The 25,419-nt window shown below is 40.5% G+C and overlaps 1 protein-coding gene across 1 annotated transcript in view; it reads left to right on the forward strand.

Annotated features, from left to right (window-relative positions):
- Positions 1-24,361, forward strand: part of HOMER2 (homer scaffold protein 2) — a 57,426-nt gene extending 33,065 nt beyond the window's left edge. The window contains exons 3-9 of the mRNA XM_074837646.1: positions 7,021-7,152; positions 14,036-14,128; positions 15,454-15,593; positions 17,107-17,263; positions 19,523-19,633; positions 22,569-22,649; positions 24,079-24,361. Coding sequence (XP_074693747.1) covers positions 7,021-7,152; positions 14,036-14,128; positions 15,454-15,593; positions 17,107-17,263; positions 19,523-19,633; positions 22,569-22,649; positions 24,079-24,267 — 903 coding nt within the window. The 3' untranslated portion in view covers positions 24,268-24,361. The remainder of the gene's footprint in view (positions 1-7,020; positions 7,153-14,035; positions 14,129-15,453; positions 15,594-17,106; positions 17,264-19,522; positions 19,634-22,568; positions 22,650-24,078) is intronic.
- The last annotated feature ends 1,058 nt before the right edge of the window (positions 24,362-25,419 follow it).

Genomic DNA, 25,419 nt, shown 5'->3' on the forward strand with positions numbered 1-25,419 from the left:
AGTTATGTTAGTGTATTGTTCCTAAGTGTTACTAGACCTGGTTGCTCTTGATTGTCATCTAACAGTGACCACTTTGAGGTGCTTTAGAAGATGCCAAGTGGATCCTGTCATCTCCTAAAAATGATGTACCTGTCCTTCTTGGCTATTCCTCATGCCAAGGGACAGTTTTTCCAGATTTTGGACAGAAAGTGCTAAGCTATCCTATTGCTGACTGCTCCCTGGGGTGTGTAGGTTTTTAAAGAGTAGAGGAGTCTTTAATGATGCCACATGGCTGTGCCATTTCTGACCTTTGCAAAGGGACCTTCAGGCTTACATGAAGCTGTTGTCATACAGCTTGAAGGATGCAGAAGATTATCAGTGCTTAAATGATTCTCATAACAATATGGTTATACTCTACACAAAGACTGTATGATTTTACTAAATCCTCCAAAGCGTGAATGTGATATAACTATGGGGTTTTGTTTAATTGTATCTAATTGTAGGTAACACAACCTTTTCCCTCACCCCAATTTTAGTCACTAGGGAAAAATAATCTCCACTGTATTCTTCTCCTTGTCTCCAATAAGTTAGAAATCTTATTTATCATGTGAAAATAACACAAGTGTCTTGGTTTATATATTTTGTAAAATGTTGCATGAAATTCCTGGGTAACAATTTGTTCCAGTGTAGAGGGTTTGAAAATCCTTGCTGTAGATTTTCTTCATGAAACAGCTGCTGGTGCTTTGAATTGTGTGGGTGGGTGGATGTGTGTGCTGTGCCTAAAAGGAAAAAAAATTCTAGTCAGATGTCAAAGCAAAAATAGGAGATTTTAGAAATTTAGACTGGGTGGAGGAGGTGGGAAGCCAACTCTGCAGAGACGTTAATTACCTTGGGAAGAAAAAGAGCACAATGAAGTAGGTGTAGCAGGAGATTTACTTAATAGAATTCACATAATCATGAACCCACTTTCGTTGCATTTAGACAGGTTCTTAGTGAGGGCTTTACAACAGAAATATTTTACCAGAGAAAAAACAGTTATTAGTCTTTTTACTGAAGAGGGGCAGCTATTTTTACATCTCTTTTCATGAAGGACAAGAACTGTATGGTTTTTGTTTGATTTGTTGGCTTTTGAAGTTAAAAATGAACTTAATCATTCATTGAATTATCCTGGGGATGCAAGGTGATGCAAGATAAAAACAAATCTATGTGCAATCATAGAAATGGCCTTTTTCCCCATAGAGCAAGTAGCAGCATGTGAGATACTTTATCCATAGAAGGTGAGTCTACCCTCTGCAGGGGGAGCTCAGGTTGGGAAGTAAATGCTTTGGACTGCAGCAAGTCTTCTGTGGCTTGCAGGATGTCCTGGTGTCTTCCTCTTTGCAGTGTGGATGAATCACTGCGGTTCCCCTTCCACTCCTGCCTCCTGCAGAAATACGTGATGTAGCTATGGAAGCTTTTGGAGTCCATTGATGGGTGAAATAGCTACTGTCCTGGTTAACTGTGTAGAACAGAAGCTCTTGAAAAGCAGTGGCTGGCCGGGCTTACTAGCACTGTAGGGATAAAATGTTGGGTAACCAGAGCAAGAGTCTGGTAGTAGATGTCCTGCCAACTGTTGCCTATGTGCTCCGCCTCCCCGTCATGCACAAATGATGGAGCGAAACAGGAGGAACAGCTAAATGGAGAAACCCAATGATCTTTTTAACATATGTTTACAGTTCTCCTGATCCAGTTAATGCATACCCTCAGCCTGTCCCAGGCAGAGCACTGTCTGTGTGTCAGGTGCAGCAGATAAAGCAAAACTAGAACAAGTGCTGTTGCTACTTTGAGTTTTCCCAGGCTTTTTTTTTCTTAAAGGACCTTCTACAAAGACTTAGCAGGAAGGGTGGGGAGAAAGATTTGATCGTATCTGCTGGTCCTGATTTGTAAAACAACTGTAATTAATCCTCCTGCATTACAGGTTCACTGTTTTGGCCAAAGGCTGTTCGTTCTTTCATCCCCAAGTTCTTACGCTGCTGTGAGCATGTCTTTGTGCTGCTTCTGTTAGGTGGCCTCAGAAGGGGACTTTCTTTTTGCCCTTTAATAACATTGTCTTGATTAACTGTGTGTGTGTGTGCTGGCTTTGTAGGACTAGAAATGAGACGATCAGTTTATCACCAGTGACTTACTAGTGAAAAGATGTTACATCTAAGTCTAGAAGCTCTCAGCAGAGGTAGGAAGGATGGTAGATAGCACAGGATAGTGCAGAAACATAGATGGGTTAATTCTACAAGGGAGTTGCTGAACATTTGGGATAGAGGGAAAATTTCTCAGCAAATCCATCCGTCTCCTCATCTTCACATCCAGTGTTACAAGCTCTTCTGATTCATGTTGACTTGATGAGCTGGAAGAACCTGCTGAGCCTGTGATAGCTGTGGCCAGAGGATTAACAGCTTCTTTCCCTCTTCAGTTCTGTTTTTAGACTGGGATACATCTTTATTGAAGATTAGCAGCCTGGTGGGTTGGGGAAATTAAATTTCACGAGGGCTGCAAACTGGAAAGCACATATTCAGAGGTGTGAAAATGAAATGGGGATGTTTTAATGTAGTGACTTCTTAATGAGTAGATCCTATAGCCTCGAGCCTTGGGGCTTTTCTGGAGGTGAGGTTACTTCAGAGTAACAGATGATGTGAATTTGAAGGGGAAGTTCCAGAATAATTCCTAATCTGGCACTCCTGTCCCAGAATAAGGGGCCCTTTTCTGATTTAATTTAATACAGTTCCAAAATATATTGGCTAATATATTCATTAGCTATTTCATAGCTGTTATTTTGGTCTTTTCCCAGGTAGACAAGCTTGTGACAGGGCTGGCTCATCGTCCCCTTTGGTGGGTGTCTCATCAGAGGAAGTGTCCTGGCCGATTCCTGCCAGCGTATGAGCCCCCCTCCTCGGGGCTGTGCCAGTGGCTCTGCCAAATGCCCGCTGTGATCTCTGCTCTCTTCCCCTTGGAGCTGAGCTTGCTCTCGTCTCTGCTTTTCCCTCTTGCAAATCTGGCAAGCCGGGACCAATGCAACCAGGGTGTACGCTGTGAGCCAAGCCGGCAAATCCCCGTGTGCTGCTCCAGTTCTGCTCCCTCTGTACTCCAGCCAGCCGACACGCACGTTCACGTTATGTTAATGAAACGATGACTTGGGAAAATGTATTTTCAGGAGTCACATCGGCCTTTCCCCATTAGTGTGCTGTTGTGATACGGGGAGTGTGGTACTTGAAGCATCCCCTAAAAGAAATGGCATCTGTATATATGGGCACTGCTCATATATTACGAGCAGCATGAGCTGCCAATACATTTTTTTTCCTCCTACGCATTCAGGTCATCTTGTGACCTCTCCCTGCTTGATTTATTTGGCAGTCTCTCTGGGAAGGCAGCAGGATGGGTGTGTTGCAGCCTATGAATGTTCTGCTCTACGCCAGCTTATTTGCATTCACTTTTATCAGATGAATATACCCGGTGTGTTTCTAAATGTCTGGAGCATTTCTGGTTGATGTAGTGCTGCCGTGTACTGTGAACATTCTTCTGTGTCATCTTCAAATAAAAATTTAGATCTGTCAGGATTGTTTTTCTCCCAAAGGAAGTGAAATTAGTATGAGATTTTGTTTGACTTACGTGGATGTATCAGGAATGTTCGCCATCTGATACACTTGCATGTAGATGAGAGCAAAGGCAGAATTTTTTTTTTAACCGCATGTAGGCAACTCAGTATGATGAATGAGTTTATTATTCTGTAAGGTGCTTATTGTATTATGCTCCTTTTTGCCTTTGTCTTTAGGGAGAACTCTTTAACCACTTCAGGGATTGATTGCATTTGATTAGAGAGTAGTTTGTCTTTTGAATCCATTATCCTGGATGAAAGTCCGCAAGTTTATTCCATTTTCTGATGCAGCTGGAATTGCACCGTGTATATTATGTGAATGCGGACCAAATGCAAAGTTATTTTGTAAGACCCTATTTGATTTGATGAGTGGCCTTTTCTTATAGAATTATAATACTGGATTGCAGGTAGGGGTAGAAATGAGCCCACAGCAGCTTTCAAATCATGCCCTTTCCCTCTGCACCCTTCCTCTCAGCTGCTTCTTCCTTTGAAACTTGAAAATTCTAGCTCATAGTTTATTGAAAAAAAAAAAAATAAAATTCCTGGTTTGGATGATCTTTCCTGTTGGGGTGGCCACAAATACTTCCCACGCCTTTGGGCCCGGCAAGAGACCTTCTGCCTGGGAGATGGGAGGAGTGGTGGGGAGTACTTTTCTTCTGGCCTCATTAGCAGAGGGCTTTGGGAGGGGGGATGGTCCGGGTTACCTGGCAGGAGCACTTGCAAGCCTCACTTTTCATTGTTCTTTGAAATCATAACAACCTTTCTTTCTCCTAAACACAACCAACATGATTGTTCCCTCACCAATGTTGTGTCTCTGCTCTGCAATGATGACCAGATTTACATGGGAAGTGAATATACAGGCTGATGCTCCCAAAGTTTGACGTTACGGCATCTTCCTCCAAGCATGACGGGGCGATGGGGTGAGGATGGGGAGGAAGACCGGGTGGATAAGTGCGATGTACCCACAGCATCCAGCTCCTCTGAACTGTTTCTGTGAGCTCTGATTTAATCTCCTAAGACTCTACTTAGGTTTTCACTTTTCTGGAGGAATGCAGCATTTCTGAAGTGGCTGACTGACAGAGGAGGATTTAAGGGGGAAAAAAAAGGTAGAGCCAGCTTCCAGGCAGTTTCACTAATTGCATCTTATTATAAATTTAACAGATGAACTGTCAGTTTCTTGAAGGTGTGTGATCACCACAACCTTTTCTTGGATTCTGTGCTGGCTATAGAAAAAAATTAACCTCTGAGTTGCTAAGCTAATGTAATGCATTTCATCACTCAGTAAGGTGTTCCTTGGTTTACAATTTGCAGGCTTCATTATTCCTTTTATCATGTCTTTCATAATACTGGACTGTGGTCTAAAAGATATCTTTGTGTGTTTTTTAAATATATTTGTATTTACTCAGTGATTATTGTAGGAGGTATGGAAGAATTTTATTCTTCTCAGAGTCTGCTTCCAGTGAATGAAGCTTTTGCCTTTCAATAGAACTGGTCATTTTATTAGTTTTTCCCCACAGATGTCTAATTTGATAGGCACAGTAGAACTGAAATAATACTTTTTATCACTTGAAATTTTTGAGTATTTCATAACTTCTAAAATAAATTCTGTAACTTGAGAAGCTAAACATTTGCAAGTAGTTCATCTGTCTGATGTAAGATTTTTAAAGAAATATGCATATAGCACTTTCCTTAGAGTTTTTGAAAAGCATCCTGATTTTTCTGTGTTGGTGGTAGCTTTTCCTCCTGTTCTTGTGTCTCTATCACGCAATCCTCATATAATCATACTCCCTTTGCATTGTCAAAACCCTACATAAAACCTTTGCTTTTCTTTTAATTTAAATCTCTGAAATCACACTTGGATTTTATATTGGCTGCATTTATGTTGTGTGACTTAGCCGCAGGAGGGCACATCTGGGGATCTTTGCTTATACCTCTGCCTGTCAGCTGGCCATTCAAAAAGATGTTTTGACCCTGAAAGCTGATGTCTGTATGGTGTGTCTTGGCCAGCATTGGTTGCAGAGTCACCTCTCCTCCTTTCTTGCCCTGTCTTTGCCATGCAAAAAGCAATTTCAGGGGTACCATCCACCTGGCCCTCCTCCAGTTTGATCCTTCTGGTGAAACTTTCAGTGATAGGAAATGTCAGAAAATCCTACGTTTATTTGAAAGTGATGATGCAAAAAGAGGGAACCACTGAAGTTGAGCAATTTCTAAGAAAGCCAATAAAAGCATCATCACAATGGTCAGAAGTTAGGTGGGGGACAGAGGCAAGTAAAGATCTTTCCCCAGTAAATTTAATTCATACTTTTTGCTAAATGTAAATGATAGCTTAGGAAAAAAACTGCTTGGAATACATAGTAAATGATGTTGCCAGGATACTTCCTGATCATGTTAATTAAACTGTCCCACAGATTTGGCTTAATTACCGCATAATTTGCATGTTGGAAATGATGGTACACATTACTAAAGAAAGCTCCTATTCTGTTAGCAGAAAGAACATTGTACATGAATTAATTTCCAGGGGAAGGAGTCTCTAGACTCATATAATGATGTATCTTGAAAATAAAGTTAGGATTTTTGATAATGAACTGACGTATATCTCATTTCTTTTTGCAAGATTACATTTTATGCATGTTCCACTAGGTTCCTTAGAGACCTCATCCCAACAGCCTTCCTCTTGGTGGCTATTTCTTTAATTACAAGAAACACTGTTGCTTTCAAGGTCGCTGGTGGGAAGCAGATATTCATTAACTTTTGTAAAGTGGCAGGATATTTTTCTTGAGGCCCACATTTGTTACTGCATGCGTGTTGCTGGTGATGCATTTCACCACCCTCCCAAGTTAGGCACACTATTAAGCTATCAGTTTCTCCTTGCCTTGTTTTTTGTTGCTGATTGTTTTGGTTTTTTTTTTAATTTCTGACATGTCTCTGGCATCCTACTTGTGGAGGCCTGAGGCCAAATGGAGAAAAGCAGATATATATCTTTGCTCTTCCAATATGAGGGCAGGTGTTGCTGGTGGACACCCTGCTTGGAGGCCTCAGGCCATCCCCGGTGCCTGGCGGGGCAGTGCGAGTAACCGTGTGCCTTTGTAATGCTGAAAAAAGATGATTTTTTCATCAGCTTTTCTGCCAGGGTAATTTTATAGCTCCTGTCCCTGCTGTTGCTTTGAGTTCAGTGACTTCCTGCAGCTGTGTTTAACTGCAGGACCATGATAATGCTTTGGAAAAGAAGACAAAACTTCAAAATTCCTGCATGAAGTAAGACAAGATAGAAACTGTTTTGTTTTGGGAAAAAGTCTTCTGAATACTGCAATTTCCCAATTTAGACTCCTGATTGCTTTGGATGATACTGTTGCTAGGATATGCATTTGCAATGTGGCTTCTACTTTTTAATTATTTTTTGATCTGTTTTTAAACAGGTGATCATAAACAGCACAATCACACCTAACATGACCTTCACTAAAACATCACAGAAGTTCGGCCAGTGGGCGGACAGCAGAGCAAATACTGTGTTTGGTTTGGGCTTTCCCTCTGAGCAGCAGCTGACCAAGGTAACAGGGCTCACTGAATTTCTGCAAAGGCTGTCATCTTTGTTGTGAATGAAGAATTGTGTATACCCATCTGACCTTTTCTGAGCTGCATGCTTCTGCGAGTCCTCTTCGTCCGTGCAAGTTGTCCATCTCCTATAATTACTCAATGTCTGTATATACAGAAGCAGGCAGTATTGCAACTTTGCAGTCAAAATTATAAATTAAGTCTGACCACTGATGATGGTACTAGTGAGGTGATCTCGACAGTACTTTGCCCAGTGTGGCTGAAAGCATTTGTGTTTTCAGATGTTTACAGAAACGACCTGAACTCTGTAGTATTTTTTGGCATCTCCCTGGCCTATGTGCCTATTTCAGCTGAAAGTGGCACCAAAAGCAAAGAGAACCACTGATATGCCAGGACTGTTGGCATTAGGGCTGCCTAACGTGTCTGAAGGAAGAGAGTTGCTCTCCCAGCCTCAGAAATGTGCGTTTTGATGACTTGGTGCTGTTGGTAGCTAACCAAGGTAAAGGAGTTGCCAGCCCCCAGGGCTTGCTGGTGCCCTTGTTTTGCAGATACCACTGTTGGAGGGGCCATGCTCTCAAGAGGCTGGGTAAACTCATCTGGCTTAAAATAATACTGCGGTTTTGGCATTTCAGCTCGGTGGTGTGATTTGCAGCCCTGACCCAAAGTTGCTTAATCACAGACCTGAGGAGGTGGCAGTGAGTCGTGGCAGTGACAGGGGGATGAGTAGCCGGGGAGGTCTGACGCCAGGTTTGCTGGCAGAGCTGCCTCTCTCAAAGGGCAAACCTGCCTATGGATTTGGTATTAATGTAACACTTCCCTGACCAGGGACTGACTACAGCAGCAGGCTTGTAAAGTCTAGAGCTGCCTGTTGATGTGAATAACCAGCAGTTTAAAATACATCCTCAGTCGTTAGATCAGTGGTCTTGCCAAGTGCTCATCAAGCAGCTGAGATGTTTGTTTGTTCATGTAGTAAAAAATCCCTACTTATCTAACACATAGTTGACACCTGAAGCATGGCTACTTGACACTGGGTTTTGTCAGTTAACTCAATGTTGTGTCCTTGGGCATGGCACACAGACTCTCGTGTTGCTGTGCTCTTGTGTGCTTTGATAAGAAAAGAATCAGGAGAACAAGATGTTTCTTGTAGTATCTAAAATAGCAGAGGCAGACCATTGAAGTAGAAGGAGGACTTTTTCATCAACTGGATTGTTATACAAATCTATTTTACTAAGTTTGTCTTACAGAGTTTTTGCAATTTCCAGAGAATTGCCTTTTTTGTAAGTATTTCTTAGAGATAAAGCATATTTTACTTTTCGTGTTAAATTATTTTTGGACTGGGGATGTCCATAAAGGTACTGTGGCAATAATGTGCTCTTCTGGGATGCTAAGGCCACCCAATGAATCACATGCAAGACTGTTTTTTAAAAATGAGGTGCTGGTGATGGTTATGTTTTATGATGCTTGCTCAAGTGTAGCGAACTGCTCATTTCACCTGTGTATATTCTCCACTCCTGTGGCAAAGAGGTGTTCATAGTAGGTAATAAGTAGTATGGGAATATGGGAGGAATTAGGGGAATAGGTTGTTTGCATGACAGATAACCATAATACAATGCAACATTCAGACACCAAATGAAAGAATTAGAACCAGTGGATAGTAATTTTTAATCCCGAATTACTGAAATCATACCTCTGCAACATGACGGGTGATCACAGTGTACCTTGGTGCTGGCTGGGCTTAAGCATGCACCGTGTGCCACGTGGAGCCGGTGGTGCTGAGGCTGACTCAGGAGAAGAGAGGTGTAACAAGGCACAAGGTACATTTGGAGGTCCTTGCACCCTAATCTGAGAGATTTTACAGTATTCTCCAAAACTGTCCAAACATGTATTTAGAATAAATTTAATGCTGGTATCAAAAAGCAGCTCTTTAATGTTCATGTGGCCAGACTAGAGCCAATCTGAAAAACATGTTATGTGGGCACAAGGGCCTTGGCACCAGCTATGTTTCTCCCTAGATCAGTTTGCACATCTGTTTGCACTGCACGATCTGCTGAAGAGCCCACTGATGGTAATACAGCCTTCAACTTGCAGGAAAAGCTTTCCAAATCAGCAGAAAGACTTTTTCTGGTCAGAATGTTGAAGGAGAGCACTTCTGAAAATGGCTCGAGATGATCTATTTAAAAAAAAAAAAAAATAAAAATCTGACAGCTAGCTGGAAAATGTAAGAAAATCTGGTTTGTTACCACCATGCAAAGCAATGGGACAAAGATATCCCTTATCATCCATGCTCCTCAGTTTAATTATTGAACCATTAGGAAGAAAGATCAGAGATGGTAGAGAGATTATAGATGTACAAGTGTATTTGGAACAGTAAAATCAAGTTTCATTTTATGTTGATATAATTATACTCTTATAAAAGATATAAAGCTTGCCAGTTTTACTGGAAATAATTGAAGTTTTTAGTCAGATTGGAAGGACACACTAAAACTCCACTAAACCAGAGATCAATAGCTGTGTCTTAAAATAAATAAATAAAGCTGAAAAATGTCTGCTGAAAACAATGAAAACTAATGAGACAGGAGAAGAGGTTAGCATGCCTAAAAATGTCTGTGTTTTTAAGTATATTGGTTGGCCTAATAAAAGATATTGTCTCTTTCTAATGCCTTGCTTCTCTTGAGATATTTAAGCATTAATCCATACCTATAGGGAAAAGCAGTTCAAATTAAACATGAGCCATTAATGAAAACTGCATTCAGTGACCTAGTAACCTAATTACCATTCACATTGATTGGGAGAATCCCAGGGCTTAAAGTTGATGTCCTAGTCAGCGTCCTTTTCCCCTCTTGCAAGATTTGCAGACACTCCTTTTCCCTCTTCCCACCCTGTGCCTCAAAAAGGTCTCAAGACATTATTCAAACATTGCTACAGCCAAATTGAAACAGGAATCAAAAGAGAATTCGTGATGTGCCTGAGTGTGATGAAGAGGCAGGGCTGGTGCTGCAAAGGTAGTGATGTATTTTGCACATGAAGTGATTAAGTAAAATTTCTGCTATCATTCAGGATGCTTTGACGCAGACGTGCTACGTGAGGAGCTGTAGGTAGTCAAGGGCATAGGGACAAAGATTTATACAGGTGAGAAACTCAGTAAACCTGGACTTTGCACATCGTAAAACAACTGCATCCAGCATCTGGGAAGCACTGGACTTTATTTCGATGCATGCATGCACATTATGTGTGCAGTATTTGCCAGGTGCTGTGTTGCAGGGGAGAAAGCTCAGAGCAGAGCCTGCCCCTCCCAGTCCAACTGGCATCAGTGCTGTCAGCACACTGGCTGTGCCAGAGCAAATTGCTGGTCACTTTCTGGAGTAAATAGTCTTGTTGGCTGCCAATCTGCCCGGTGCTGAGGGCTCATTGAGAGAAGACCATGGACAAAGTGACGTGTGCGTTGTGGGTCACGGCACGGTGGTGCTCCCCAACAGGAACGTCGCATCACCCAGCCTTCTGCAGACCGAGAGGGTGATGAAATATTTATGAGACTGCTTTGGGTGGGAGCAGCTGTTTCATCTGACACTGGCACAATTTGTCAGTAGGAGACGTAAAATGTAATGCCAGATCAGGAGCTTAAAATTTACACATATACAAAATAATGCTTTTTAACGTATAAAATGTTAAGAAAGTCTATTTAAATATATATATATTTCTCCAGGTGACAAGCTGACTGCAGATTTGAGCAGCCTTTAAATAATTTGTGCAGTGCACAGTAACATCCTTGAGTGCCCATTAAATTTCACTGGCCAAGACTCATAATCAAACAGTGTTCATGGGCTGCAGCAGTTTTAGACTAAAAGCCTTCACAAGCGTTGGTAGCAGCAAATCTTTTCCATATTGCAGCTTAGTCTCACAGCTTCCTGTGGCATGGCAAGACACATCATATAATCCATTGTACTGGGTCTGCTTGAGCTGGAATTGGTTTTCCCCTATAGCAGCCCTCATGGACTATTGGAGTGATGTTTAGTTGGAATCACTCCTACTTCAATGTTGGTTTTTTTGCTAATTTTGGGGAACTTTGTCTGCCAAGGACAAGGGTGGAAGAAAGGGAAGATGGAGTAAAGATGAAAGGAGAAAGAACATGATGATTTTTTAGTTGGTTTTGGGTATTTATACATGCCCCTCGAGACCACATTTACCGAGTTTTCATTTACTAAACAGAAGATTCTTTCACTTTTTAACAAGAGATTTCACATATAAAAAGCAGTCCCTATTGTTGCAAAGGTTTGATAGCTCAAAGTCAGCTTAGATCTTGGAGGTGGTACATGATTTTGTAGTATCAATTATTTGTCAATTATTTATGTTCGTGACAGAAATCAGGTGCTGGAGAGAAACCATTTCTAATATCTGCTAGTGATTAGACACTGGCCATGCCATCGCTCTCAGAGTCAGCCTTGGGATCTGGATAGTTTCAGAAACGCCTGGTCTGCTGCTGTAGCAATTAGCGTTGGTGATGCTACACAAGTTTGGGCTGTCACCACCGTGCTGTTGCACTCAGAGTGATCAAGTGAAAGGCTTTAATTTCATAACAAGCCAAGTGATTCTCTGTAGCTTTCAAAAATAGACTGTTAGTAAAATCTAGCAGGTATTAATTAGCTAAGAATGAAGAAGAAGCAGCAGCAGAACTCTTTACGCACTGACTGTTTCCAAGTGTATGGGGTAAACAAAAACCAGAGACAGTCTTTCACCACCGTTTCTGTTACAGCCATCTTTAAGTTTGTAACAATGATAAGAATGAAGGGTAATATTTTGACTCTTAAAGCAGAAGATCTGTCACTAAGATGGTGAAAAATTCAGTTATTTGTACTTGTTTCTAAAAACAAATGTGTTAAATACATGTGTTGGTAAACTAGAGACAATGAATGAAATCTATTGTTCAATGAGATCATTATTGGTTTTATATTGAAGATTAGCTTTGCTCAGTCATATATAATTTTTTGCTGTGGAAATGTGGAAAAATGTCCTTTTCCTCTCAGCTCACATAATTTTTCATAGCAGCCTCCTGTGTGCTTTATGAAGATAGCTGCAAAAATAAAATTTGATAGATTACTTCCAATTCTTTTTGTCTTCCCATATTTCATATAGTCCATGAAGAACCCTCATAAATTTTTCATACTTGCCCATAAAGATTTATTGTAAGAGAGAGACTCAAAATAGCCCTTTACTATTTGCAAGAAACCCAAGTGTAGAACTTACTGTTGATACAATGTTTAGAAATAATCAGTTTGTTATAGCTGTTTTGTCACAGCAGGAGATACATTTTGTGTAAAGTTGGAGTTAAATCACTTAAGGCAAAAATGTAATGTAGTTGTTCCTCATGATCTTTATAGGGCTCCAAAGGTAATCAAGTCATTTGTGTGTGTAGTGACTGCATGTGCCATCAGATAGCACCTACTGCCATCCGAGACCACATACTTTGCATATGCAATTTTAGCTGTCGTATAGAAAACAGCTGGATTTGAGAGCTCGATCTTCATTCATAAGCATCGTCACAGATCTTAGTCTACATCTGAAATTTCACTTGGCTTTGGGAATGTGCTAGTCCATGGGATTTAAGAATGATGTATGTGTGTTTGTTGGAAATTTCCATTTGTGGGTGTTTTACAAAACACAGGTGCCTCCACATATAAATCCAGATTTCTCTTAGACCAGTTGGAGAAGATTTGTTTTATCAGTCTTTATAGTCCCAGCATTTTACAGAGAGAGCGCATGCTAAATACCTGCTGTGAATGTAAAAGTTAGAAGATAAGATTAGTAAGTGGATAATGATTTTTCCCATTCCTTGACTATAAAATGTGATTATTTTTTTTTCATGCTTTTATTTACAGTTTTGTCATAAGTGTTCTGAATTATCTGAGGGTATAATGGCAATCCTTTCATTCACAAACTGTGCAATAAAATACATCTATTTATATTTTTACTTTAAATATGTCTTTCTAGCATTTCAAGTTTCTCAAAACACAGGCACGCAAGACTAAGCTACTTTAGCAGAAAGACAGTTACCCATTCTTATACTGGATACACCTTAGTTAAAATCAATTATGTGTTACGCCTTTTCTTCCATCTTTGCAATCCTCCTTTTAAAACTTCAAACACTGTGACAATACTTGTATTTCAAAAGTCCCAGACTGGCTTGGGAGCAGATGTCCTACAGTAACTTGTAGCAATTGGGATCATTGGTTTTCATCTTTATCTTCGCTTTCCCCTACCTCCCCCAGTTTGATATAACCCTCTTACAGGAAGTGTCCAAGCCCTTCCCTGAAGTCTTCTACCTTTATTTTTGACAGTAATAAGAAAATTAGACCAGAAGAGCTGTGTTTTCATATGGCCCCATCATACATTCAGATCTACCTTCTTCACATTTTTTCTGTGTCTTGATAACCCCTTGCTTGCATCCTGCAGATGAGCTCATTTGCATGCTTTAATTTAATTGACTTGCTCTTAGGAATAGAAGACGCTGATAGTTTTTTTATCCAAGCGTATGTCTTTTGTACTTTCAACTTTATTAGACTGTCAACACCAAGTGAAACAGAGGAGGGGAGGAAATAAACAAAACCAAATCAAACTACGAGACACTAATAGCTCCTTTTTCTCCACGGGCTCTTACTGTGATCAGCCAGAGCTACAGAGATGTCCCACTTTTAGAAACACCCCCGTTTCTTTTGAAAGAACCTCCCTGCCAAAGAATTAAAATGCTTTTTCTTGCCAAAAATTTTAAATTATCAAAATTAGTTGCTCACTTTTGGAGATCTGTGAACTGTATAAAGACAGTAATCTGAACGGTTTAATAGATGATAAATAATTTTAATAAATATCTTTCATGCTTTTTTCCAGTTTGCAGAGAAATTCCAAGAAGTAAAAGAAGCTGCCAAACTAGCAAGAGACAGATCTCAAGAGAAAATTGAGACCTCAAGCAATCATTCCCAGGTTTGTAATTTAGCTTTAATACCTGTATGCATACAGGATAAATAATTTAAAGTTAAATTTTCTAATGGACTGTACCAGCTTCTGGCAGCAAGCTTAAAGTATATAAAATGAAGATTGCCAAAGGTAATTAATTGTTAGCTGCTGGACATTAGCATTGTCAGAGGAATATTTTTCATCCATCCATGCTCTTTGCCTTCATTTAAATGTAATTTTTTTCAGCAGTCCTTGAGCTGTTACGTAGTAACAGGGAAAGCGATACGTCCTTTGACTTGTACTGTTACACATAGTTTGGGTCACTGGAAAGTAAGTCAGTGTAGTGCTTCAGCAGACAGTAAATGAGATTCATCGAGATACTTCTTTTTGTCATCTGTCTAATGTACCTTTGTAGGAGTTCAGTTTGCCAATGGAGAGGCTGACTTTGTTACCTGGGTGTGACTGGTGGAAAGCTGGGGTGTGGGAACAGAGGCGGTGCTGTAGTGAGCGGTTGGAAGAAGCTTGTGTTGCATATTTGTACCATATGCTTTTCTAGACACCACACCTTGATATAGCCAAGTGCCTCTGTGTCCAGGGAGATCTGGGTTTCTTACAAATTGAAGAAACTGAGTGTTGTCCCAGTCTCCCTATATGTTTGGCTGTAATTTCATATGCATTGCATTAGGTAAGAATGAACCCTGTTCAGCAGGCGTCCTTGGCCTGGACAAGAGGACAACCTGCTTGGAGGAAAATTAGATGAATTTTGGTCAGAGAGGAATTGATCAGAAAAAAAGCTGCTGAATGCTCTTAGTCTTGCAACTAACCCCCTTTGTGGAGTCCACAAATATTGATCTGAGAGGCTGACTTTGGATACTCATTTTTTAAAGACTTTGGTCATGGCCTTTATGATTCACTTTCTTCATTCTCTGTTGGTGATCAGCACCAAGCACTGTATGAATGGTATCTCTTTGGAGGAGCAGTATCTTCTTTTTTTTTATTTTTGGTTTGGACTTTGTGTGCTTCCAGGTGCACTGTATTATTTCATTATCTTAAAAAAAACCCAAATAACCTTTAGAAAACACAAGCCTTGTCAGCTAAACACTCAAAAAAATTTTAACACTTTAACCTTCCATTTTGTGCATCATTATCATTTTTTCATTCTTTTTAACCAGACTGGCTTTGCTGCCAAGATGTAACGGGTATGTTGTTTGTTACCACTGTTCTGCCAGGAGAACATATGCAGCCTAGGTCTCAGCAGGGTGGTGTGGGATCAAGATTACAAAGAAATTGGTGTTGTGGTGTTGCAGGAGATGCAGGTGACACCCAGTAATCATTTGTGTGTTGTGCTGCAGGAATCTGGACGTGAAACACCATCTTCCACTAGAGCATCTAGTGTGAACGGGACAGATGATGAGAAGGCATCACATGGTGGTCCTGCTGAGGCACATCTCAAGTCTGAGAATGATAAATTAAAAATTGCTCTAGCTCAGAGGTGAAGTTCCTTTAATACCTAAATGACATTGGAATAGCATGCTGTAATTATCTGATGGCTAGTGATATTAACAGAAATTATTCAAGTGTAATTGCATTAATTTAAAATGATGCAACAGAATGGATGAATGAGCAGATTTTAGCAACTACCTCCTAGTATTGAGTTGAGAGATAGTTACCGTTTAGATTTTTCCTGATCTAGTTTGTGATTAAATCAGATCTCTTATTCTGCTGATGCCAACTCTTACAACCACCTTTGTTTGTGAAGTTTTAGAGCTACAGAAATAACATTAAAGCCATGGGAGAGCAATTGCTACTGATAACATGTGAAGCCAATCTCTCTTCCTCTTTGAGTTTGCTACAATTACTTTGATGAAAATAGATACGGATATTTAAAATTATAAAAGGGAATGAACTCAACCGTAAAAAGTTGAAGTGAGAAATTTCACTGGGCTGCTTAGAAGTCTTAGGGGGATGTTTCTGAAGCTGTGGACAGTGCCCCTTGAAGTCACATTTTTTGCTATTTGCTTTGATAAATTATTTGAAAATGCTGAGAAGAGTAATTTGCAGCCATAGTGAAACTACAGGCATTGGAATATCCAAAGTTACGACATTAAAATAGAATAATTCTCTACTGGGATCTTGCCTTGTCTGCCTCTTGCATGTGAATATATCTGTGAATGGAAAGAAAATATAACCGGATTAAAGTACTCTTAAAAAGCTATTTAAAAAATAAGGCAGCAGCACCATAAGCAGCATTACCCAGTGAGCAATTCTAAGGTTGAATATATTATATTTGAAGTACATCCCCTCTATTGACATTTCAATAGCGTAACCTATTTCAAATCATAACGTTTGCTCATTCCTTCTGCTGAAGACACCTCCACAGGCAAGTAGCAACTAGCATGTAGGGAGTTTCAAAGCCTTCTTTCCATTCAGTCTCTAATCTTGTGCTCTATGCTGCAGCTTGAAGCTTTGGGGAATGAGTAGTTTAATTCTTTATTGTTACATAACAGTTTTATATTTAAGGTTGAGATGGTGTCAACCCCCTGACATCTTCCGTTCTGACTTACTGTCCCATCCGCAAATGTGTGGAGTCGCTTTGTTGCATGGGTACCACATGCCCAGGCCTGCACTGCGGTGGGTGCCCAGCGACGCGCAGCTCTGGGGGTGAGCACAGACCGTGCACAGCGCTGGAGTGAAACCCCTGTTTGCAAACGGGGGCTGTCTGCTTAACCCCACAGCCTGCTTTGAGTTGTTCCAGGCACACAGGTCACTGTTGCTGGAGTTGATAGATCCCTTTGTTTTGACAGAGACAGACAAATTAAGGCTTATGTTCTCCTTAGGCAGGCAGTGGGTAAAGGCAATTACATACATCTGAGTATTCCTGATCTTAAAACCACCAAATTATTGGTAAACACACACCATGGATGGATGAGTTTGCAGTCAGGTAAAGAGTAATGATATGCAGAATTAGAAGGTGAAGCCACCTAATGGGACCTGTTTTTTCTCAGTTCATCCAACGTGAAGAAGTGGGAGACAGAGCTGCAGACGCTGCGTGAGAGCAACGCCCGGCTGACCACGGCGCTGCAGGAGTCTGCGGCCAGCATCGAGCACTGGAAGAAGCAGTTCTCAGCCTGCAAGGAGGAAAACGACCAGCTCAGGAGCAAGGTAGCAGAGCGTACCCCCAGGAGAGCCGTCTCTTCCACTTAGCTGCTCCTGCCATTGTTCTTTCTCTTAGATTGCTGCTGCTTTGTCTTTGTGTGTGTTAGGAGATGGATTTTGCCTTTGAAAGGGAGGTGGACAGGAGGGTTAAGGCAGCTGCTTCCCTCTTCACACAGCAGGCAGGGAAGTTCAAAGGGCTGGGGATCAGCGGGAGGACTGGTGCTGCCACATCACGTGAAGCTCCCTGCCTCTTGATTTGGGATACTTGATGTCAGCAGGAGTTGCTGGCCAGGGTGATAAAACAGAAAGGTTTTAAAAGTGGGATTACTATTGCGTATCTCTTTCAAAGCTCACTTAAATACTGCCAGATGATGAATGGGCAGAAGGCATGGTTATGGCCTGGTTACCCACAGGGAACCAAGCTGGTAGCCACTCAGGATTAGAAGCAAATCCCAGTGGCGGGCAGGGGAATGAGGACGTGAGTTATGTCCTCAGCATTGTAGGCTGAGACAGGTCCTCCAGCACTAACGCTGGGCACATCTCATCCAGAAACCTGCCAACAGGCATTGTCAAAAGCCTTTTCCACTCTTAGAGAGCACAGAGTTTTTCAGTAGTGTAAAACTAAGGGTGAGCAGCAGCTACAGCAGAGGACAATTCATAATTAAATTTTTAAAGCCTCAATTTAGAGTAGTCAGTGGTACTGTCCCTCAAATAATATTGTGCTATCTGTAACAGCCCCACACAGGGTTAGCACCAACCAGGGCACGGGGGAGCCTGGTTTCTGTAGCACTGCTTGCAGGGATAATTTCACTCTATTCATCTTAGATGTCTTTGGAAAAGCTGGATCCTTTTCCTGCTCACTTAGATGGATCACTGGGACGTTTGGAGTAGAGATCAGATTGTATCAGTCTGGTGAGGATTTTTTTTGATTTAGTGTTTGCTTTCAAAGAGGGAAGGAATTTCATATCTTTTTATATGTCAGTAGGGTGCAAATAGTATTTCAACATTGGAGGTGGCCTGGGCTGTCTGTCAGCACTGAAAATCCATGTGGAGCAACCTTTTACTGAGACATATACTCTGTCTATGTATTTTAGGTATGCACAGTCATATAATTCAGAGATCAGACCAGAGCTGTATTAACTGATGTTACATTAGCAAATTAATATTAATTATTACACAATTTGCATTCCTGTATCCAGTCCCTTTTGGATAGGAGAAAGTGAGAGACTGGAACAGCATGTTATAAGAAAATATCATAATTTGCACTGTGGTTTTTTACTTTTCTGTACTGTTGCAGAGAAAAGTTGTTCTCTTTAACTGATAAAACATGCCACATCTCGGTAGCTGTAGCCTAGATATGATACTGCCTTAATACAGCTGCAGAGTCATCATACCAGTGACTAGCCAGACTGTGCAGCAATGCTGTCTGTATAATGCTCTGTCTTTTTCTATACAGAGAGGTTTTCTGAGCTTTTCCCCCAAGCAGGTTTCTTGCTCGGCGCTGACACTGCACCACTGCAGTGCCCTGGGAAGTTTCTTCTCCTTCATTAATTGGGTCAATTTTTTGCATATTGCTCTACCTTCAAATGAGGGAAGTTATAATCCCAAAGCAGCACAAAACTGAGAATTAAAGTACATACTTTAATGAGCTGGCCCATCGGCCTGTGGGAAGTGCACCTTCTGGGAGCTAAGTCCAGAGCTGGCAGGAGGAGGTATGGAGGGAGCAAAGCACATCCCTGGGTAAGAGAACAAAGTAATGTACCTTGCTCTGAACTGGTTCTCCCCCCAAAGTTTTGATGTTTTGTCCCATGTACTCCAGCTAGAATAACAGCAACCCCTGAGGAGGCAAAGCTGGGAGTGCTGGAGAGATTTCTTTTCCTTGCTGCGTTAAGAAAATCCATCCGTTATAATCCTGTGTTGGTTTCATAGAAGTGAAGTGCAGATTTTATCCCCAGCTCTGCTTATTTTAGCAGCTCAGTGTTTTGTGCATTCCTGAGTACTTATATGAGATACTGTGCTGAAGAGAATAAACACAATCCCAGGGCTTCCTAGTGGATGTGTAAATTGGGTCTTTTTAAGGAGAGAAGTGATAATTTTGTTGCAGTGAATCAAGTGCTATGATCTAGGAAACAGATCCATGACAAATTAAAGTTGTCTGTGCCTTCCCTTTGCTCAGTGGAGTAATGCCCATTTACATCAGCTGTGTTCTGCCCCAGATTTTCAGAAATTTGAAAAATTTCACCTAATGTCTGACATTTCTTAAAGATTGAAGAACTGGAGGAACAGTGCAATGAAATAAATAAAGAGAAGGAAAGAAATGCACAGCTGAGTAGACGTCTCCAGGAACTGGAAACAGAACTTCAGGACAAAGAGCTGGTAAGTGCCCTGAACACAGAAATGGCATGCTTTAGAGATTGAGGGGGTCTGTCTGCTTCTCTGGGGTGTAGATTTATGGGCTGGCTCACCTACAACTAGGAGCAGCCCAATGTCTCAAGGTGTTGCCTGTTTCTAGATTTTCCACATACAGCTCCTTAGCAACAATTTGATAGAGTTCCTCGATCTCAGTTTCATGATGTGTTATGCGCTGTGACAGCACACTTTAATTTGGCAGTGGTTAACAAACGCGATACTTTTATGTATACAACCCTTTCCTCCTAATACAAGAGCTGGAGTGATGAAACTTGTTGCCCAAAGCCAGACAGATGTGTGCTGAGAACAGTTTCATTTGTCAGTCCCCATGCCTGAATTGCCATAGACATCAGGACCATCATTCAAAAGACCTCATTTACAAAATACCTTGGCATTTGGGTAACAAGTCTTGCTTCTTTTGCTGGATGGCTCGTAGTCTTCAGCTTTGCTGTTTTATGGCCTCCCTCTTATCTCAGGACTAATGCCAAGAGTGAGAAATCCAGATTCATTTAGAGTACCCCAGTTTGTCATTTTTGACATACAGGGTGTTCATTTTTTGAAGGAGAATGATGTTGATGGCTTGGATCCCCTGAACAGGGGGGAAAATAATGGGATCCTTGGTTTTTTCATTCATTCCAGTGACCAAATGCGCTGTGCTGACTGAAGAGAAATGCTGTCAGCAGGTGTGTTGAAGTTTGCCATGTGCCATTACAGTATCTCTGGTGGTGCTCTTAAAAGCAGTGCTGTTAAGGGGTTTTAAGATGGCACAAGGAAATAGTTTAGGGAGATGGGTTTTGATGCACTGTTATAAATATATGTTTTTCAGCCCCATATTTCAAAGGAAAATGTCATGCTTTCTTCCCAACCTTTCTATGGTAATAACATGTATAATAATCCTTATTCTCTGCTAGCGTTTTCCTCAAGATTTGCATTTTTATGGTACTGAATGAACCAGAAAATTGATTGACTTGTGAATATTACATGCCTATCTTCCATTTACACTGACAATATATTAACTTGCTTTCAAACTGCATACTTACACTAGCAGGTTCTTGATTAGGTCTAAATCACCCATGAGTAACCTTTTCATGGTCTGCAATTCAAACCAGCATGAAGCCTGCTCATAGACGTTGCCATGATATCCTCTTCATGCAGGAATTGAGAGAGAAATGTAAAGACATGGGAATCAGGACAGAGTGAAATATTTGTGTTTTTATATATATATTGTATGCAGTATGCCATGTACCCAGTGTGTGTGTATATATATATAGTATATGGTACATGGCATATGAAAAATATGTGCATATATGTACACTATATATATAGTGTATATGGTAGATGGCATATATAAAAATGTATATATATAGTGTGCATATATGTACACACTGTATTATACTATATATAGTAAGCATACAGTATAGTACTTATTATACTATATATATTTACTCTCTCTATATATATATTTATGTTTTGAGATGTGAGCTCCCAGGCATTGTTCATATATATACAGATATATATGCATGGGAGCTCATATCTTAAAACAAAGGGTGTTACGCTTTCTTTCCCCTATATCAGCAGCTGGGATATTGCCTGGATATAGTTACTCTTACATTATTTAAATTCTTCAGTGCAGTTCACAAAAAATCTGTAATATTTTATTATTTGTCTTCTTATATTATTGTAAACTAATGCTGAAAAATGGGAGAAAACAGTAAAAGCAGTTAAAGCTGTCCTGGAATTACAGAATTTCTCAGAAAAAGAATTTATTAATGTACTGGTGCTTTTGGCAAACCTCGGAAGAAAGGAACATTCTCTCCAGGATACACTGGATTCTTTAGAAATCTGGGTGAGACTGGAAGTGTAGAGTATTGATGTACTTAAAACAGGGGAACTGGGGGGGACTTGAGGGAAAATGGTATTGTCCTGTGGAAGAGCTTGACTTATGGATTCTGTTACATTCGTATTATGCTGTACGTTCACCTGTGAGGGAAGAAATCACCTTTCGTAGCCAAGAAATCTGCCTTTCGGATAGGACTGGCTTTGCTGTCCTGTGTCAGCACCTCTCAGAGAGGGTATACCCCTGCTTACTCTTGAGACCATCACCTACATGGACAGTTTCTGGAGAAGGATCTTGCACTCTCTTCAAGTCAAGTCACAGAGTTTCTCTTGGACATGTAAATGTGCTTTTCAGATGCTCTGACAATCGCAAAAAATGTACAGGCTTTGTTTTGAGTCTTTCCCTACTACCCACATTGGTGTTCATTTGTGGTGTTAATGTATTCAAGTTGTCTTAATCACCGTCAAAGACATGGACTCCTGTCAAGTCACGCTGCTCTTTTCATGAACTCCTTTCAGCTAGTCCTCTCAATTTGGACAGTGATGCCAGAACCGAATACAAATTTCAGTGGGAAGGGGGTTCTCAGAGCTGTACAGTTACAGCTGTGCTCTGTAATAATGCCTCTATATATGCAGCTCATAATGCCATTGGCCTTTTTTTGCTGCCATATATCACTGAAAATTCATGTCTAATTTGCTCTTTGCTACCATCTATAAATTGCTTGTAGCATTACAGCCCTTCAGATTTCTCTCTTATTGAATAGTATCTTTTGCATAGGTATGTGTTTTAGGTTAAGATTTCATTAAGATAATGGCATTCATGCTAGAGATTGGATTACATTGTCTGTTTTAGAAATACAGAGTTAAAAATGGAGGGAAAAAATGTATTCTAGTAGAAAATTATCATATGTTTTGGAATGCAGACATGCTATTTTGATTATTTTACATCCAAATACTGTGCAGAATACAATAAAATATGAAAAGCCATTTCATATTCTCAAATTTTCATTATGTTTTAAATTGAAGCTTACACTAATATTTTTTTTTTTCTTTTATGTTTTCAAAGGAACTGGAAGAGCTCCGAAAGCAGGGTGAAATTATACCACAGCTAATGTCAGAATGTGAATCTGTATCTCAACAATTACAGGTACAGTTTAGCAATTAAATTAATTTTAAAATAGTTGATACATTTACTTTCTTTCTCATAACTATATGCTTTTCTCTGTTCAGACTTCAGTGTTTGAAGGCAAAAGAGCTCCGGTTTGTAAAAAACAAAAAATGCTAATGTCGTGCAAAATACGCTGTGCCCTTCCCAGCACAGGAGTAATTAAATAGCTTCATTTCTTTGCCTTGCTGTTTGCAGAAATTGGTTTGCCTGAGATTGTGTTGCATCTATCTCCTGCAGATTCCAGGCTATGCTGTATCCCATATTTCTGCTGCTGTGGGCTTGTGGAGCTGCGCCGCAGCCATGTGTATGTCAAGCAGCACTCCAAGACCTGCGGCTAATTGTCGCAGTGGCACCAGGGAAGGCTTTTTGGAAAGAAACAGATGAGCGTAGCTGCACACCACCAGGGAAAAAAAGTTCACCTGAGGATGCGTTTACATGACGCATCATTCCTTTCCAGCAACACATGGCTCACTGTGGCTCAGTTTTGTACGTGTGGCTCCTCTGCTGGGAGGTGCTCGCTTGGAGTGGAGCTCACTGGGCTGCCAGAGCCCTGCCCCGGCCAGCGGCTGGGCTTTGGGCATCACTTGTTAAAGCTGGGGCTTGTGTAAATGCAATAAATTAATACATGAAAGGAGAACAAATATAAGCAGTCTCATCAACGAAATAAAATCCAGTCAATCAAATAAGCCGTCACTCTGATAATCTATCCAAAATCATTTAGAAGGCTGCTGAGGAGTGCAGATGCTGAAAATGGTTAAAATATGAATTTTGTTGGATTCAGTATGGCAAAGTATGTCGTCTATGGCTTGTGGTGAGAATAAGCATGTGCTTACACGCATGAAATGGAGAACAATAGGCAGAAGAGCTAATGAGAGGTGAAAATAATGGAATGAACTGCAGCAAGGGAAGTGTTATGTGGCTGCCCCATTCCTTGCCTGAGTGCTCACACAAAGTGGAACTTTAAAAAAAAATAAAAATCCAAAAGCGGTGAATAAAGCAATGTTATTCCTCAGGCAGTATTTTCTAAGCTTGTTTTTCAAGGTTAAACCACCATAGATAATTCTGTATGTAATTGGTGGCACACTGTCTAATTCTGCAACTGTAGCAATGACAGAAATATATGCACAGTGCATGATTTAAATCCAGCTGAATTTTAAGATATCAACCAAATGACAAAATCTGATGCAAAGCATCTTTTCCAGTTAATCTGTGTCCTTTCCTGCGTGGGCTTTCTTTCCTTTTAATCTGACTAGCACATGTCACTTGCTCTCAGAGGTGCTTGTGTTATTCAGTTTGCAGAAGTCAAAGCAAACTTTTACAGCCCAGCTGTCGTTTGTTGCTTTACCCTATTAAATGCTGTTCATCCTTCTTCTCTATGATTCATCTTATTGTCTCTTTTGTCTTTAAGGCTGCTGAGAAAAAGAACAAAGATCTTGAAGAGAAAGTCAGAACACTAAGGACAGAAGTCGAAGAGAGCAAACATAGGCAGACCAACCTTAAAACTGAATTAAAGAATTTTTTAGATGTACTAGACGGGAAGATAGATGAATTACATGATTTCCGACAAGGACTGTCTAAACTTGGGGTTGACGATTAGATGGCAATAGATTTTTTTGTAATCTAGGGTCTGGATGTTTGATGTTTTGTTGATCCCAAACATGTGTTTTACAAAATATAACTAGAATGTTCCACTTGTTTGCATTGTTTTTGTACATAGAGGCTGAAAATTTGCTGTGGGGGTTTTTTGTTGGGTTTTTTTTTGTTGTTTGTTTATTTTCCAAACCAATCATGCTGCTCACTGAATTCTGTTGAGATTAGAAACTTTCTATATTGCTGCTCTGGCTTCGTGCAGTTGGGAACAGGTAGAGGGTTCTGTCTCAGGAATCTGGAACTAGATCTACCTTAAATGAATATGCAGTTAGTTGTTGCAGGGAAATTTATATCTTTCTTAAGGGCTGTTGCAACCATAGAAACAGAAAACAAGTCTTTTTCTTGTCCGGACTATCAGCACTCCTAGAAACATCCACTTTTATTCCTTGGTGGAGCAGAGAGATTAGCTGGAGCTCCTACAGTTTGTAAAATGTGCCTGTGATGAGCTGCAGTCAAGTGAATCACTTCACACAGATACCAGTATCTTTAGGGACCATGTCAATCAGGCCTGATTCACCAAAAAAATTCCAGTGGATTTCAGATAACCTCCAATACAAGTTGCATGTGCTTGCCTGGACCCATACAGCACAAAGTCAACTATGTAGAAATGAATTTCAGCTCTTCAAGTCATGCATCTTACCCAGTAGGTGCAGACAGCTTCTCTTGCTTAGCAAGATCATCTCTCTTTGGCCCTCAGTTTTGAACCCATATAGTTCTGTCATTATGTGCATCTCTTAAAAAATGCCCACCTGAGTCTTGAGACCAGATACTTGTTTAAAAAAGCGGTATGTTGCTGATTTGTACACGGGGCGCACGCAGCTCTGTGCAACTTGATCACTGTTGATTAACTTCTGCAGTAGTGAAGAAGGAGACAATCTGAAAAGCAATATAAGGTTATTTGAAGGTGTTGCTCAGAAGCAAGGAGACTGGCAGGGTCATGACCACATGAAATCAAAATCCTTTCCTATGATTTCTGCATTCTCACCTCGTGTATCTTTGACAGTAGGGTGGGAATTAGTCACCAAGTTAGACTGTCCAAAAAAACCTCCAACCTGAAAGGCAGAAATACTGTTGTATTCTCAAACTGATTATTCAGCAG

The sequence above is a fragment of the Strix aluco genome, chromosome 12 (assembly GCF_031877795.1).
Source record: "Strix aluco isolate bStrAlu1 chromosome 12, bStrAlu1.hap1, whole genome shotgun sequence".
Classification (NCBI taxonomy): domain Eukaryota; kingdom Metazoa; phylum Chordata; class Aves; order Strigiformes; family Strigidae; genus Strix; species Strix aluco.